The sequence below is a fragment of the Phyllosticta capitalensis genome, assembly GCF_038381095.1.
Source record: "Phyllosticta capitalensis strain CBS 128856 chromosome Unknown BKA78scaffold_7, whole genome shotgun sequence".
Lineage (NCBI taxonomy): Eukaryota > Fungi > Ascomycota > Dothideomycetes > Botryosphaeriales > Phyllostictaceae > Phyllosticta > Phyllosticta capitalensis.
Genome location: NW_027117445.1, coordinates 1,394,580 through 1,408,041, shown reverse-complemented (window position 1 = coordinate 1,408,041; position 13,462 = coordinate 1,394,580). Strand labels below are relative to the sequence as shown.

Here is a 13,462-nt window from a genome sequence, read left to right as displayed (position 1 = left end):
CTCCCCATGGTGTGGCGCAGCGATCTGCAGGAACGCCACAACGCTAAAGCAGTAGCGCACGAGCACAGGCCTCACATCCCGGCCAACCGCGTCCAACTTCTCGCCATCACCATCACCTCAACACCACCCCTCTCACAGCGCTCCACCGCTTCCAAAATGACCAAAGACGAAGTGAGCGACGAGGCCAAAGCCCTCGTAACGAGCGACATCAACCTCTACGAACTCCTCGGCATCGAGCCAACCGCCGACGCCAAAGCGCTCAAATCGGCGTGGCGCAAAACATCGCTCAAATACCACCCGGACAAGAACCAAGACAACCCGTCGGCAGTCGAGAAATTCTACCTCGCCAAGAATGCCGTCGAGCTGCTGTCCGACCCCACGCTGCGCGCGCAGTACGACAACGGCCGCGAGGCGCGCGCGCAAAAGGAACGCGCCAACGCGCTGCTCGACGCGAAGAGACGGCAGATGGTGGCGGATTTGGAGGCGGGGGAGCGCGGGGCTAAGCGCAAGAGGGCCGAGGAGGCGGATGCTGAGGAGAGGCTGCAGCGCGAGTTGAAGCGGTTGGCGCAGGATGGCGAGCGCCGGCGGCGGGAGCGCGAGGAGCTGAAGGCGAGGGAGCGAGAGGAAGAGGCCAGGCGGGACTATGAGCGCGAGATGCGGCGGAAGTCGGGTGTTCATGTACAGCCGAATGGGACGAGCTCAACAACACCATCGACCGCGACGCCGAGCAAACCGAAGAGACCGTTCGACGTTGGATCTGGGTCCCAAAGCGCACCTAGCACACCGGCCAACAGCAAGGGCAATAAGGCGCCGGTCTTTTCATTCAGTCCGAAGACGCCCGGTGGCTCGAGCAAGTTTGAGCAGGACACGCTGGCGCGGTTAAAGGCTAGGCAGGCGGAGAAGAAAAAGTTGGAGGAGCAGATACGGCAGCAGGAGGCAGAGAAGGCACAGGGAGCGGCGGCGTCTTGAGGGGATTCAATTCACATGGTGTCCATTGGAGTTTTAGGGATATACCCAGGTGGTGGAGAGTTTTATGAAATTGGTTATCACACACTGTCAAATCTTGGATTTTGATGAGCCCGGAGGCTCCCTGTGCATACGCGAATGACGAGGCCGGCGCGAAAAACCAGAGACCCAACATTCTTCCAATCCGTGTGCTCGAAGGCCCCTTGTGCGCAGCAAAAACAGACCGGCAAAACTCCTCCTGACCCGCCCGAAGGCTCAAGGTCCCAACCCCCCCTCACACCTCCTCCGCAACCCCCAACTCCCTCCTCATCTCTTCTCGTCCCTCCTCCCTTCCCCTCTCCCTCGCCCTCTCCAGCTCGTACTCTCTGTACTCCACTGCACGCCTCTCCTGCCCCATCACCGCGGCGTAGACCACTTGGCCAATGGCCCAAAGCGAGAAGATCATGGCCGCAACCAACACGTCTATCCAAGTGTTCATCTGGTCCCTGTGCTTGAGGGCGACCCCAAAGGCCACCCACAGCGCCAGGGCCAGGCAAACCACAACGAGGAAGACGATCTCGCGGCCCACCCAGCGGTGGGTCCGCAGCCAATGCCGGAGGGCGCGGGCGCGGGCGACGGTAGCAGTGGCGGCGGCGACGGTCGCGGCGGCGGCAGCGGAAGCAGCGGCGGCAATTGCGGCGGCAGTGGCGGCGGCGGTAGCGCGAGGCGCAGCAGGAGTCTTCGTAGTCCTGAGCATGTGTGACTTAGTGATAAATTCAAGGGGTGTGCGTAGGAACAGGGAGCATTCGAACGTACGCGGCGGGGGTGTTAGCGCGAGAAGACATCTTGGCTTGTGTAGTGTCGGGGAGCGATCGAGCGTACGTGAATCTCTACCTTGTCAGTTTCATCATCATCTGAAGCTCAGCTCAATGACTTACAAGTGTGTGGGAGAGAGGGAGGGAAAAACACTTCACGGTGCTGTGATACCACGGGCCTGGAGGAGAAAAGAAAAGAGTTCTATAGCTCTACGAAATTATATACACTAGCGCGTGCGCGCACAATCACTCCTAGCTCGCTTGGTGGAAGATGGGAGGAAGGAGCATGAGGGAGGTGGTGGAGCTCGAAAGGCAAGCACCATCACTGACTGCCTGGAAGGTGAGGGAAGTGACTCAGGGCCCCAAAGAAGGAGCATATTGCACTATATCCAGTGTAATATGTCGACCACGACTACCAATCCAAGCTCTTCAGACTGGTAGTAGACGTGCCTGTCTTTTATAGAGTTCCTATGGCGGTGATGGCAGCAAGCACTGGCCACAATGGATGGCAGGGCGGCAGTTTTCAAGCGGCCGTGATAATTCCACAGACTTGTAGGAAGCAGCACTCTAGCTGGCAATTGAATACTCCAAGCTCTTCGCAATATCAATACAACTATTTCTTCAAATCAATACTTGTGGGAGAGCAGCACTGCAAGCACTGGGGCCGCGCACCCAACAGATGTGTGATTGATGGTCGCAAGATCTTGTAGGGGTTCTGCTTCCTTTCTAACATGCTGGAAGACAGCTGTTCCAACACCAACTGCACAAATCCAAGCTCTTTACTATAAGTGTATGACTGTCTCTATGAAGTGATAATTGAGGGCCCGCAGTTTTGGAGGCGCTGTAAAATAACCAACAAGCGGCGCAGAAGGAGGAAGTCGATCTCTGTTGCACTTCCTCCTAAAGCTTTTTGAGGGCATCATATCAAGGACCAACGGCAAGCTCGTTTGCAAATCTGGAAGACAGCTTCTTCCAAGCGCTGCTCGTGGGGGCGGCGGCACAGGGGGCGTCACCAACAGACGGTACATGCAGTTGGTGGTTGCCAGTGTCTTCGACGGGATTGCGCCTCGTTTCCAAGCCTTTTCGTAAACGACATGTGCAAGGGATTTAGATGTCTGCTGACCTGACAATGATGGAATGTTGCATCAGACAGACAGCGTGAATGGAGAGAGGTTGATGCGGCTGGGGTTGGCGAGGGCGTGGCGGTGCAGGGGGCGTTCCACACGCGTGTGCAACTGTCCCAAAGCGGACTAGTGGCGGGAGAGCTGGGGGCGTCATCTTCGGTTGACAGGCGACAGCGACAGCCCTTCCTACGTTCCATATATTCCATTCTCTCGACAACAACATCTTCGCTTCTGCCTTCCTCTCTCTCCGTCAATCCTCACTCCACCGACTCTCTCCTCGACTCTCTCGAACTAACAATCATGGGCGTAAGTATCCCGGCCCCTCCGAGCTCGGCTCTTGAAGCTGGACCTGAGCCTCAGCTTCGATTTGCCCTGGGTAGCTCCAGCATCTGCCCCTCGTTACCCCGCTGAGGACGTCATTGTATCGGCACCAGGCTGACTTGTGGTTTCGAATAGCTTGCTTCCAAACTCGCTGCCGCTGGCCCTCCTCCCGGTGCTCCTCCTGGTGGTGCATATGTGAGTTGCCACGCCTTTCCTGCTGCCTTGCTGCTGCCGCTCTGCCGGCTTGCCTGCTGCTGCGCGTTGCGACACGTACGCTAATGTCGAGCACAGCCTGGCGCGCCCTCTTATCAGGCCTACCCCGGAGCGTCCGGTGGCCCTCCTCCTGTAAGCTCACCCCACTACATTTTTTAAGCGATCCTTTTTGTTTGTTCCTTCTTTCGTCATCCCGCCCTCGACGTCACCCCCAAGCCCCGGCCCCTCCGCTCTTCGCAAAGCCTAGGAACGAGCCGCACCTGCAACTAGATAGTTCGACCACCTCTCTGGAACGCCTCTACGTCTGACCCACCAACAACTGGTTTGCGACATTCGCTATGTCGGGATATCAGTCGTACCCGGGCGGTTATGGCTACGGCGCTCCGAACCAGCCTCCATATCCTCAGCAACCTCCGCAGCCTGGCTACAACCCTTCATACTCACAACCCGCGCCCTACCAGAGCCAACCCGCTCCTTCACCTGCTCCGTACGGCCAGCCAGCGCAACCACCATATGGTCAACCCTCGCAGTCGCCCTACGGCCAGCCTCCTCCTCAGTCGCCTTATGGCCAACAACAAGGATACTCAAGGCCACCGCCTCCTCCACCGTCAGGACCAACTGGTCTAAGGCCTGCGGGGCAGACTCCATACGGTCAACCTTCAACGCCGCAGCCAGGCTACGGACAATCACCCCAGCCCTATGGACAGCCTTCTCACACGCCTCAGCCCTACGGGCAACCTCAGCCTCCACCTCGCGCGGATCCCTATGGCCAGGCACCACCACAGCAACCCTACGGTCAATCATTCAACTCGGGACCGGGATATGGATATGTTCGTCGGGCGCACAGTTACCACGCAGAGCTTTGAGGAGATTTTGGCTAACCCAACAAATCACAGGGCCAGCAGGGCTACCCTCCTCAAGGTCCTCCCCCAGGCCAGGGCTATGGTGCTCCTCCGCCCGGAGGTCCTCCCGCGCAGGCTACTCCAGCTCAGATCCAGGCATTCAAGCAGACACTTGGCGCCGCCATTCAAGAGAACCAGCTGCAGAACTTTTACCCTCCCAACTCTCCAGCCCTCGACCAGATTGCGAATCGCGCAGGTGGCCAGGTCGCGCAGCTGTGTCAGCGATGGCGCCTGCCCCAAGAGATCGGAAACGACATTGTGAAGCTCGGTCTCTTCGACATCATGCTCTACATCGACGACAGTGGCTCTATGCAGTTTGAGGAGGGTGGTGAGCGCATCAAGGATCTTAAGCTCATCCTCGAGCGCGTCGCGTACGCTGCCACGCTCTTTGACGACGATGGCATTTCCGTCCGCTTCATGAACTCGCTGCCTCCTCCGCAAGTCACTGAGCACATCAAGACGCCGCAGCAGGTCGACCAGCTCATGTCGCAGATCCAGTTCAAGGGCCTCACTCCAATGGGCTCCCACCTCAAGGAGCGTGTCATTGACGAGATTGTGCGCAACGCGCGCTCTGGCCAGCTCAGGAAGCCGGTCTTGGTCATCACTATCACCGACGGCCAGCCCGCTGGCGAGCCGCAAAACGCCGTCTTCGAGACCATCAAGAACGCCACTGCGGAGGTTAGCCGCATGCCACAGTACGGCCCTGGCGCTATCAAGTTCCAGTTTGCTCAGGTTGGCAATGACGAAAAGGCCCGCGAGTTCTTGAGCAAGCTGGACGAGGACCCCATGGTTGGTCACCTTGTCGACTGCACGTCCAACTACGAGAACGAATCTGCCGAGATGGCTCGCGCCAACCCGCCCGTCGACCTCACTCCGGAATTGTGGCTCGTCAAGCTTCTTCTCGGCGCCATTGACAGGTCATACGATCGCCAGGACGAGAAGAGCAACGCCCCACCTCCGGGCGGCCCCGGCGGATACGGTGCTCCTCCAGGCCAGTATGGCGCGCTCCAAGGCGGTTACGGTGCTCCGCCTCCGGTAAGCATAGACCCAACCTTATTGGCACCACAAGGCATATGCTGACATATACGTAGGGCCAGTACGGCCAGCCTCCTCAAGGCTACAACCCCCAGGGTGGCTACGGAGCTCCTCCTCCTGGTCAGTACGGTGCGCCGCCGCAGGGAGGCCAGTACGGCCGTCCCCCTCAAGGACAGCCTGGATACCCTCCCCAGCAGGGCGGATACCCGCCTCGCTACTAAGCTGCAGAGGTTACACGCGCGCGGGTCTCCCGTGCTCTGATGTAGCCGTGCAGTAGCGGCGGCAATTGAGTGGTGACGAACCCAGGCCTGCCAAAAGGTTCCGGCATTGGTTCTTTTTTGCCTATCCAAAATTGGTGCAGAAATTTTTCCATCCGAGGTCAACATGCCACCAAATGGTTAGGATGACCCGGAGTGCGGGTGCGGGTGCGGAATGCATGATTACGGCTACGGACTATGGATAGTGAGTGGCTTTGATATCCTGCGGCTATGGATGGATGGTTGCTTTCTTGGTTGGCATGAGGTTTTTTTTTTCGACTCAACTCCTCCCTTTTTCCTCTTTGGTCCTGCTTCAGACAGAAGTAGTAGTCTAGGTATCAATGAAATTCGATCCATCCGATTGCTGGTGCCACATTTGACTTGCGGGTTGCTTGCTATTGTCAGTCGGAAGGCCTCGAGGACCATTTTAACCACCCTATTAGCTTTCTCAGGTTTACTTGATTGGTTTTGTGTGATTGATAGATTATACATTATCATGTCCCTCCTCTCTCCTCGCCCCAGCTATTAATTAGGTATCCGAGCAGCGTTTTTACTGCCCGCGCCGTTACTTTTTTTACGCAAAGACGAAATCATACACAGGTGAGCACACATGCACGCACACCAGCAAAGATACAAGCATCGACGCATCAACACAAAAATGTGCACAAAAGCTCCACTTGTTGTTTGTTCTCCTTTTGACAAAAATCAAACTTGTAGACCACGTCGACGAAGAAGCAACAAGCATTGATTGAGTGAGCGTCAAGACTGCCTGCGATTGAAAGGGAAACGCCCCAATAATGTGTAGCTTTGCTGGGACGCAGAACCCAAACGCAAGCCTCCCGCCGCAGAACCGTAACGCGGAAAGCAGCCACAAGACAGGCAACAGGAACAAGGAGAAGCAGAAGCAAAAAGAAACACAGACGCAGACACAGACGCGACAAGTCGACAGGCTCAACTAATCAAAGCAAAAGAGACAAACGAGACAAAAGGGAAACAGGTGGTTGGTGGTATCTCTATCATACAAGGTAGGGGAGAAAAGAAAAGGTGGGAAAAGGGGGATCGCAAGGAAAAGCTGCAGTCGAAGCTTTTGTGTGTTCTCGCTCGCTGATGGTCGATGAGTGATGAAATGGGATGGACGCTAAGAAACGCTGACAAGACAAGAGACAAAGGAAATTTGACTATAGCGGTGGGAGTTTGATGAGCCAACGGAATCCGGAGCTCGGAAGGGCGTATAAAAGGGATACGGACAAAAAGCTCAAAACGCAGGAGAATCCAAGAGAAAATAACCTGATGTGCCCATTCAAGAGCGATCCAGAGGTACTGAACGGTAATGGGATGGCGGTTGATACCGCCATTGGCTGTCGTTGGGTTTGCACTGGGTGTTGTTTACGCGAGCATTGCCGTATCCAACCGGGGATCTCTTGTTTGGATGGTTGATGGCGCTTCGTCAACGTCGTTGATGGGACGATTCGCTGCGTCCGTTCACTGCGTGAAGTTCGCTTTTTGTTTTCTTTTTCTTCTCCAACCGTCTGCCTGTCTTCTGTGCTTAGCTCAACCATTCACATCCACCCCTTTGGCGCGTCACCGAACAGGCAAGAATCCTGGCGCGGGCGTAGGTGGTGCACTCGTCCCTCTTCCAGTCATGGCAGTGATGCTTCCACCACTGACACTGCGCCTGCTGTGATGAATTGGCGTGCCTGCGCCACTCCCAGATTTGGCTGGCAGCGTCGCCATTGCCGTGCCTGGCAACGGCCCTGGGCTGACTAGCACATTGACCATTGTCGTGCTGGCACTCGCGCTGGCACTGGCACTGGCTGGTCCGCTGGTGACTCCAACACTGCTTTGCTGCTGGGTGACCACGCCCGCGGCCACGGCTGTTGCGGCAGCAACGGCACTGCGTTCTTTCTCCTTTTCGGCGGCGGCGGCAGCAGCAGCTGCTTGCCGCTGAAGCTCAACTTCTTTGCGCTTTGCCAGAAGCGATTTGAGCGAGCCAAGCCATTTGGCAAGCGCGTCTTCGTCGGGCGCGCACAACCGATAGTTACGCTCCTCGGCGATGAGCTGAAGGCAGAAGCGCTTGGATTTGGAAATGGGGTCGATTTCGACAGCGTTAAGAAGGGATGCGAACGGCAGGATAAGCGTCGCAGAGTACTCCTGTGTTCCGTTGAATTAGTGTCTAAACTCGAGTGTCGGAGCATGAAATCTACCTCTTCGTTTTTGTAGAGCCCAAGCGCTCTTGGTCGAAGCACAGCCCACAACTTCTTCCATTGTCGCACTCCGCCCTTGGATTTGAGAATGTAGAGCCAGCCCTGACATACAACGCGCTCTTCGTCGGGCTTTTGGTTGGGTGGGCTGCTTCCTTGGGTTGCGCTATTTAGGGTGCTCATTTGGCTAACATTATGCGCCAAGCTTGGTCTACCACCCGAACTGTCGTAGGCGGTGTTTGCATCGTTGGGCTGCGAAAACGAAAGCGTCGAGTCACGGAAGCCTGACGGGCCAGGCGTGTCTGAGAAGTCGGAGAAGGAAGCTTGCTCGTTACCGGAGTAGGCGAGGTTATGGGATGGTCGTCGCGCGCTGTGCAAACCCTCAGGTTTCACAGTACTTGGTGGTCGCGCAACACCTTCACCTTCAGAGGAACTCGACAGCATTTGTTCTCGCAGCTTCCTGTGCGTAGAGCGTCCTCTCTCCGCATTGCGGCCCTGTGGAGTGTTCATCATCATGCCGACTTCTTCCTCGTCGATGCGCGACTCGCGCCGAATGAGTTCTACCCAATCCTGCGCATCATTGTCCGACAGCGCAGCAAGGTGGAAGTTTCGCGATGGGGAGAAGAGGCCGAAAACGTGCTTGGCTCTCTTTGCGGAATCTCGTTGACGTGCGACAGCGGTAAGCTCGGATAGGGCAAGTTGATGGCGTAGACGTGTCTCATCGCGGTCTTTGTAGATGGAAAGAGTGTGTGGGCGCAAGACGAGGTAGACTGTTTTCCAGTTCTAATCGCAGTGGGTCAGGGTTGCTGTATAGTAGAGCTAGTGGTGTGCGTACCTTGGTTTTCCTCGTGCGCTTCATGACCTCGCCCGACTTGAGGACCCTGTCGAACTCGAAGCTGCCATTCTGATTGACGGGAGAAAACATGCCGAGTCCCAAATGATGTCCTTTGAGGTTGTCTTGCGTCGAGGACGAAGGACCAGCGACCTGCGCTGTGGTGATCTTCATGTTGGCATTCGGCGGTGTACTCGGTCGTACCGGGGAAGGGACGATGGTATTGGCCATGGTGGTGACCAGGGTTGGTTCTTATTCTGAGAGGGCGGCGTTTGGTTTGATGGGTGAAGGGATCCGTAGTAGGGCGACCAGCGCACTCCCGGTCGAAATTGTAAATGTGAAGCTGTTCCTGAGCCTGCGAGGTGCGTGCTTGACGAACGGGAATTGAGCGGATCCAGGGGCGCGGAGGGAGGCATGCGCGGGCAAGGGCGCTTAAGCTTGGAGCTTGGCTGACGGGCGCGCGGCACCGCCAATTGTCGACGAAGATGCGCAGGGCGTGGGAGGCAAACCAAGGTGCATAGAGTTGGGAGAGAGAGATGGTAGTGGTGGCAGTAAATGGTTGCTGAAGGGGTGATGGATGACCAGTCGGGGGGCGGTGATGGCATGAACCCAGGCCGACAATTATTTGTCGAATGACTCGTCGCGCCATCGCAACCGCTGCCGTCATTCCTTCTCACCTTTCATTCCCGCTCTGCCCTCTCCCACCGCAACTACACACACCAGCTACTGCTGCACCACTGCCCGCACCTCGTGCATGGTCATCCGTTCCCAGTCTACTGTCTCTTTACCGCCTCTTCGTCATGCCCGTCGTCGGTCCCGAGAAGCTCGTGGCCTTGCAGCAGGCCCAGGAAGGCATTAGAAACGTGCGTCAGTCCATTCTTGCGCAAACTCGCCGCTGACTTGTCTAGATTTGCATCCTTGCCCACGTCGTACGTTTTTAGAAAATATGCTCGCCATCCAATGCTTGATTCGCGCTGACACGCCTGGAATCCAAGGACCATGGCAAAACTTCCCTCACAGACGCCCTCATCGCCACAAACGGCATCATTTCGCCGAAACTGGCTGGCAAAATCCGCTATCTTGATTCGCGACCAGACGAGCAACTGCGCGGCATTACCATGGAGTCGTCCGCCATTTCGCTGTACTTTTCGCTTATGCGCCGCCAATCACCAGATGCCGAGCCTGTGAAGCAAGAAAATTTGATAAACCTGATAGATTCCCCTGGACATATTGACTTTAGCAGCGAAGTCTCCACCGCATCACGATTATGCGACGGTGCCGTAGTCCTCGTGGATGCTGTCGAAGGCGTGTGCAGTCAGACTGTAACGGTGCTGCGACAGTCCTGGGTAGAAAAGCTCAAGCCGCTCCTTGTCATCAACAAAATGGATAGGTTGATTACGGAGTTGAAGATGAGTCCTGCAGAGGCCTACACGCATCTCAGCAAGCTGCTGGAGCAAGTCAACGCTGTCATGGGCAGCTTTTTCCAAGGTGAGCGTATGGAAGACGATTTGAAATGGCGAGAAAAGATGGACCAGCGTGTCAATGCCAAGGTGCAAGAGCGCGCCGACGCTGCTGATGACTCCGAACTCGCGTCCGAGGCACCATCCGAGGCTACGTACGAGGAAAAGGACGACGAAGACATCTACTTTGCGCCCGAGAAGAACAATGTCATTTTCAGCAGCGCTATAGATGGATGGGCCTTTACCGTCAAACAGTTTGCTGCTCTGTATGAGAGAAAACTTGGCATTAAGCGTGCCGCTCTCGAAAAAGTTCTCTGGGGAGATTTCTACTTGGACCCCAAAACCAAAAAGGTTCTCAGCTCGAAGCACTTGAAAGGAAGATCTTTGAAGCCGATTTTCGTCCAACTGGTCCTCGAGCAAGTGTGGGCTGTCTACGAAGCCACAACAGGTGGTGACAAAGGGAAGGGGTGCGTGGATTTTCCTTTCCTATCACATGCGTCGTGCTGTAGATATCCTCTTGAAAATAGAAAACGAAAGCTTATACTTCTCCTCCAGTGACCCTGCGCTGCTCGAGAAGATCACGAAAGGCCTGGGCCTTAACCTCCCTCCACACCTGATGCGCGCTCGCGATCCTCGTGCGATCCTCACGGCCGTTTTCGCCGCATGGCTTCCTCTCTCCACTGCTGTACTGGTATCCGTAATCGAGCATCTTCCCTCACCTCCAGTGGCTCAGGCGGCTCGCATGAAGGACATCATCGACCAGTCCCCCGGCGGCGATCATGTCGATCCAAAGATTACCGGCGCCATGGTAAACTTCAAGAAAGACAAGGACGAACCTGTCGTGGCCTACGTCAGTAAAATGGTCGCCATCCCGCAGTCAGAGCTTCCCGAGAACAAGAAGCGCACAGGAGCAACCCTGTCCGCCGAAGAAGCTCGCGAGCTGGCCCGCAAGAAACGCGCCGAGTTCGCTCGCGCTCAAGCGCTCCAAAGCGGCGCTGACGATGACGAGGTGTCTGCCATGACAGAAGCGCTGGGGGTAACCTCGGTCATCAGTGAGGATGGACCCCAAGGTGAAGAAGAGGCAGAAGAGCAAAAGGAAGACCCCGAGCATCTCATTGGCTTTGCAAGAATCTACTCGGGCACTCTCTCCGTTGGCGACGAGGTCTACGTCCTGGGCCCCAAGTCCAGCCCTGCGCACACAGTCTCTAGTCCCGAACCTCAGCGAGTTACCATTACTGCGCTGTACCTCCTCATGGGCCGTGGTCTCGAGCCCCTCACATCTGTCCCGGCTGGCTGCGTCTTTGGCATCGGTGGCCTAGCTGGACATATTCTCAAAAACGGCACGCTCTGCTCTCAGCTCCCAGGCGCGCCCAACCTGGCAGGTGTAAGTCTTTTGGCGCAGCCCATCGTCCGTGTCGCGCTGGAGCCAGAAAACCCGACCGACCTGTCGAAGATGGTGGCGGGTTTGAAGCTGCTCGAGCAGGCGGATCCGTGCGTCGAGTACGAGGTGCTTGAGTCGGGCGAACATGTCATTTTGACGGCAGGCGAGCTGCATCTGGAACGCTGCTTGAAGGATCTGCGAGAGCGCTTTGCCAAGTGTGAGGTGCAGGCCGGCGCCCCCATCGTGCCGTACAGGGAAAGCATCGTCGCGGCGCCCGAAATGAATCCCCCGCGCGAGAAGGATTTGCCTCGAGGCACCGTCGAGGCGGTCACGACGAGCAAGCAGGTCACCATCCGGCTAAGAGTTAGGCCCTTGCCGGCTGCTGTGACGGAAGTCCTGGTCAAGAACGTTGGCGCTGTCAAGAAACTATATGCTGAGAGAAGAGCAAAGGAAGTGGAGAAGAGCAAGGGCGGCGACGCAGGCAGTGAAGAGGGTGAAGGAGTGGAAGCAGGCGCTGAGGAGAAGGCTGGACTCGAGGACATTCTTGCAGGTGGCCAAGTCCTTACCGAAAGCGAGCTGAAGAAGCAGCTGCAAGAGGCGTTCAAGAAAGCCCCTGAGAAGGAAAGGGACGTGTGGAAAGACACAGTAGACAATATCGCCGCGTTTGGACCTCGCAGGACCGGACCAAACCTCTTGGTCGATAAGACTGGCGCACTGCCGCATTTGTGAGTATACCAGACGTTCCTGTGCATCAATCTATACTGACAGCATACAGACTCAATCCCGACACCGAAGCTCCCGTCCCCGCCTCTATCGAAGAAGCCATCACCTTGCACGACTTCTCCGATAAAATCGCCTACGCTTTCCAACTTGCCACATACCAAGGCCCGCTCTGCAACGAACCCGTTCAAGGCATTGCAGTAACCATTGAGTCTATCAGCCTGGCAAGCGACGACCCGACGCTGAACCGCGCCGCCCTTGGCCGGCTTACTGGTGAGGTCATCAAAACAGTGCGTAGTGGCATCCACACGGGTTTCCTTGACTGGTCGCCACGCATGCTCCTCGCCATGTACAGCTGCGAAATTCAAGCGTCGACCGAAGTGCTGGGCCGCGTGTACGGCGTCGTGACGCGGCGACGCGGTCGCATCGTGTCGGAAGCCATGAAGGAGGGCACGCCGTTCTTCAGCATCACGGCGCTGCTGCCCGTCGCCGAGGCATTCGGCTTCAGCGAGGAGATGCGCAAGCGCACGAGCGGCGCCGCGCAGCCGCAGCTTGTGTTCGTCGGCTTTGAGATGCTCGACGAGGATCCCTTTTGGGTGCCGTTCACCGAGGAGGACTTGGAGGATTTGGGAGAGCTGGCGGATAAGGAGAATGTGGCCAAGAAGTACATGGAGGGTGTGAGGAGGAGGAAGGGCTTGTTTGTCAACAGGAAGATTGTGGAGCATGGCGAGAAGCAGAAGACGCTGAAGAGTAAATGAGGGATGGTCGTGGTGGCAGGTTGGTAGAATCACTTAAGGAGAGTATTCAGTAAGGTGGGCACGGCTGACTGTCGTTCGATAGGTCGTTAGCATCACGTTTCTGGAGACATTCTTTACAAAAAACAATCGATCTTTTTTTGTCGGCCTGTACTAACTATTAAGGCCACTTTTTGAAAAGCAGGAAATCAATCGCACTCGCACTGGGGTATTCGCACTGGAGTATCCGTACTGGGGTAGTCGCACTGGTATATCGCACTGGTAAAAGGGTGGGGAAAAAAGCAAAAAGAAACACAAGAAGAAAGGAAAAGTCCGTCAACGACAATGAAAGGAAACCTCGCAAAAGCCCGACCTGGGGATGGTCCTTCTGATACGGCAAGATGAACGGCGAGAAAGAGGGTATTTGAAGCTTCATCTCCATCTGCCAGGGTGCAGGAGTCGTCCGTATGAGTCGTTCGGGCGCCGTCGGATGAGAAAGAGAAATGGCGAGTTGCTCTTGCG

The 13,462-nt window shown here is 56.3% G+C and overlaps 5 protein-coding genes across 5 annotated transcripts; 3 read left to right on the top strand and 2 right to left on the bottom strand.

The window, feature by feature from the left end:
* Positions 1-6: 6 nt before the first annotated feature.
* BKA78DRAFT_354413 (uncharacterized protein) lies at positions 7-969 on the top strand (the record flags this gene model as incomplete). The annotated part of the gene is made up of 1 exon (XM_066891727.1): positions 7-969. The coding sequence occupies one exon, from the start codon at positions 7-9 to the stop codon at positions 967-969; it is 963 nt and encodes a 320-aa protein (XP_066742761.1).
* Positions 970-1,240: 271 nt separating this feature from the next.
* On the bottom strand, positions 1,241-1,790 carry BKA78DRAFT_297232 (uncharacterized protein; the record flags this gene model as incomplete). The annotated part of the gene is made up of 2 exons (XM_066886738.1): positions 1,241-1,694; positions 1,762-1,790. The coding sequence occupies 2 exons, from the start codon at positions 1,788-1,790 to the stop codon at positions 1,241-1,243; spliced, it is 483 nt and encodes a 160-aa protein (XP_066742760.1).
* Positions 1,791-3,063: 1,273 nt separating this feature from the next.
* On the top strand, positions 3,064-5,973 carry BKA78DRAFT_319049 (uncharacterized protein). Its single transcript, XM_066888830.1, has 5 exons — positions 3,064-3,190; positions 3,341-3,400; positions 3,497-3,550; positions 4,315-5,355; positions 5,412-5,973. Exons 1-5 carry the CDS (start codon positions 3,185-3,187, stop codon positions 5,574-5,576), a joined length of 1,326 nt encoding a protein of 441 aa, XP_066742759.1. The 5' UTR covers positions 3,064-3,184; the 3' UTR covers positions 5,577-5,973.
* A 1,220-nt stretch (positions 5,974-7,193) lies between these two features.
* On the bottom strand, positions 7,194-8,876 carry BKA78DRAFT_354410 (uncharacterized protein; the record flags this gene model as incomplete). Its single annotated transcript, XM_066891726.1, has 3 exons — positions 7,194-7,763; positions 7,817-8,596; positions 8,649-8,876. 3 exons carry the CDS (start codon positions 8,874-8,876, stop codon positions 7,194-7,196), a joined length of 1,578 nt encoding a protein of 525 aa, XP_066742758.1.
* A 454-nt stretch (positions 8,877-9,330) lies between these two features.
* BKA78DRAFT_285097 (putative ribosome biogenesis protein Ria1) lies at positions 9,331-13,353 on the top strand. The gene is made up of 5 exons (XM_066885698.1): positions 9,331-9,508; positions 9,554-9,574; positions 9,641-10,572; positions 10,661-12,211; positions 12,262-13,353. Exons 1-5 carry the CDS (start codon positions 9,446-9,448, stop codon positions 12,962-12,964), a joined length of 3,270 nt encoding a protein of 1,089 aa, XP_066742757.1. The 5' UTR covers positions 9,331-9,445; the 3' UTR covers positions 12,965-13,353.
* The last annotated feature ends 109 nt before the right edge of the window (positions 13,354-13,462 follow it).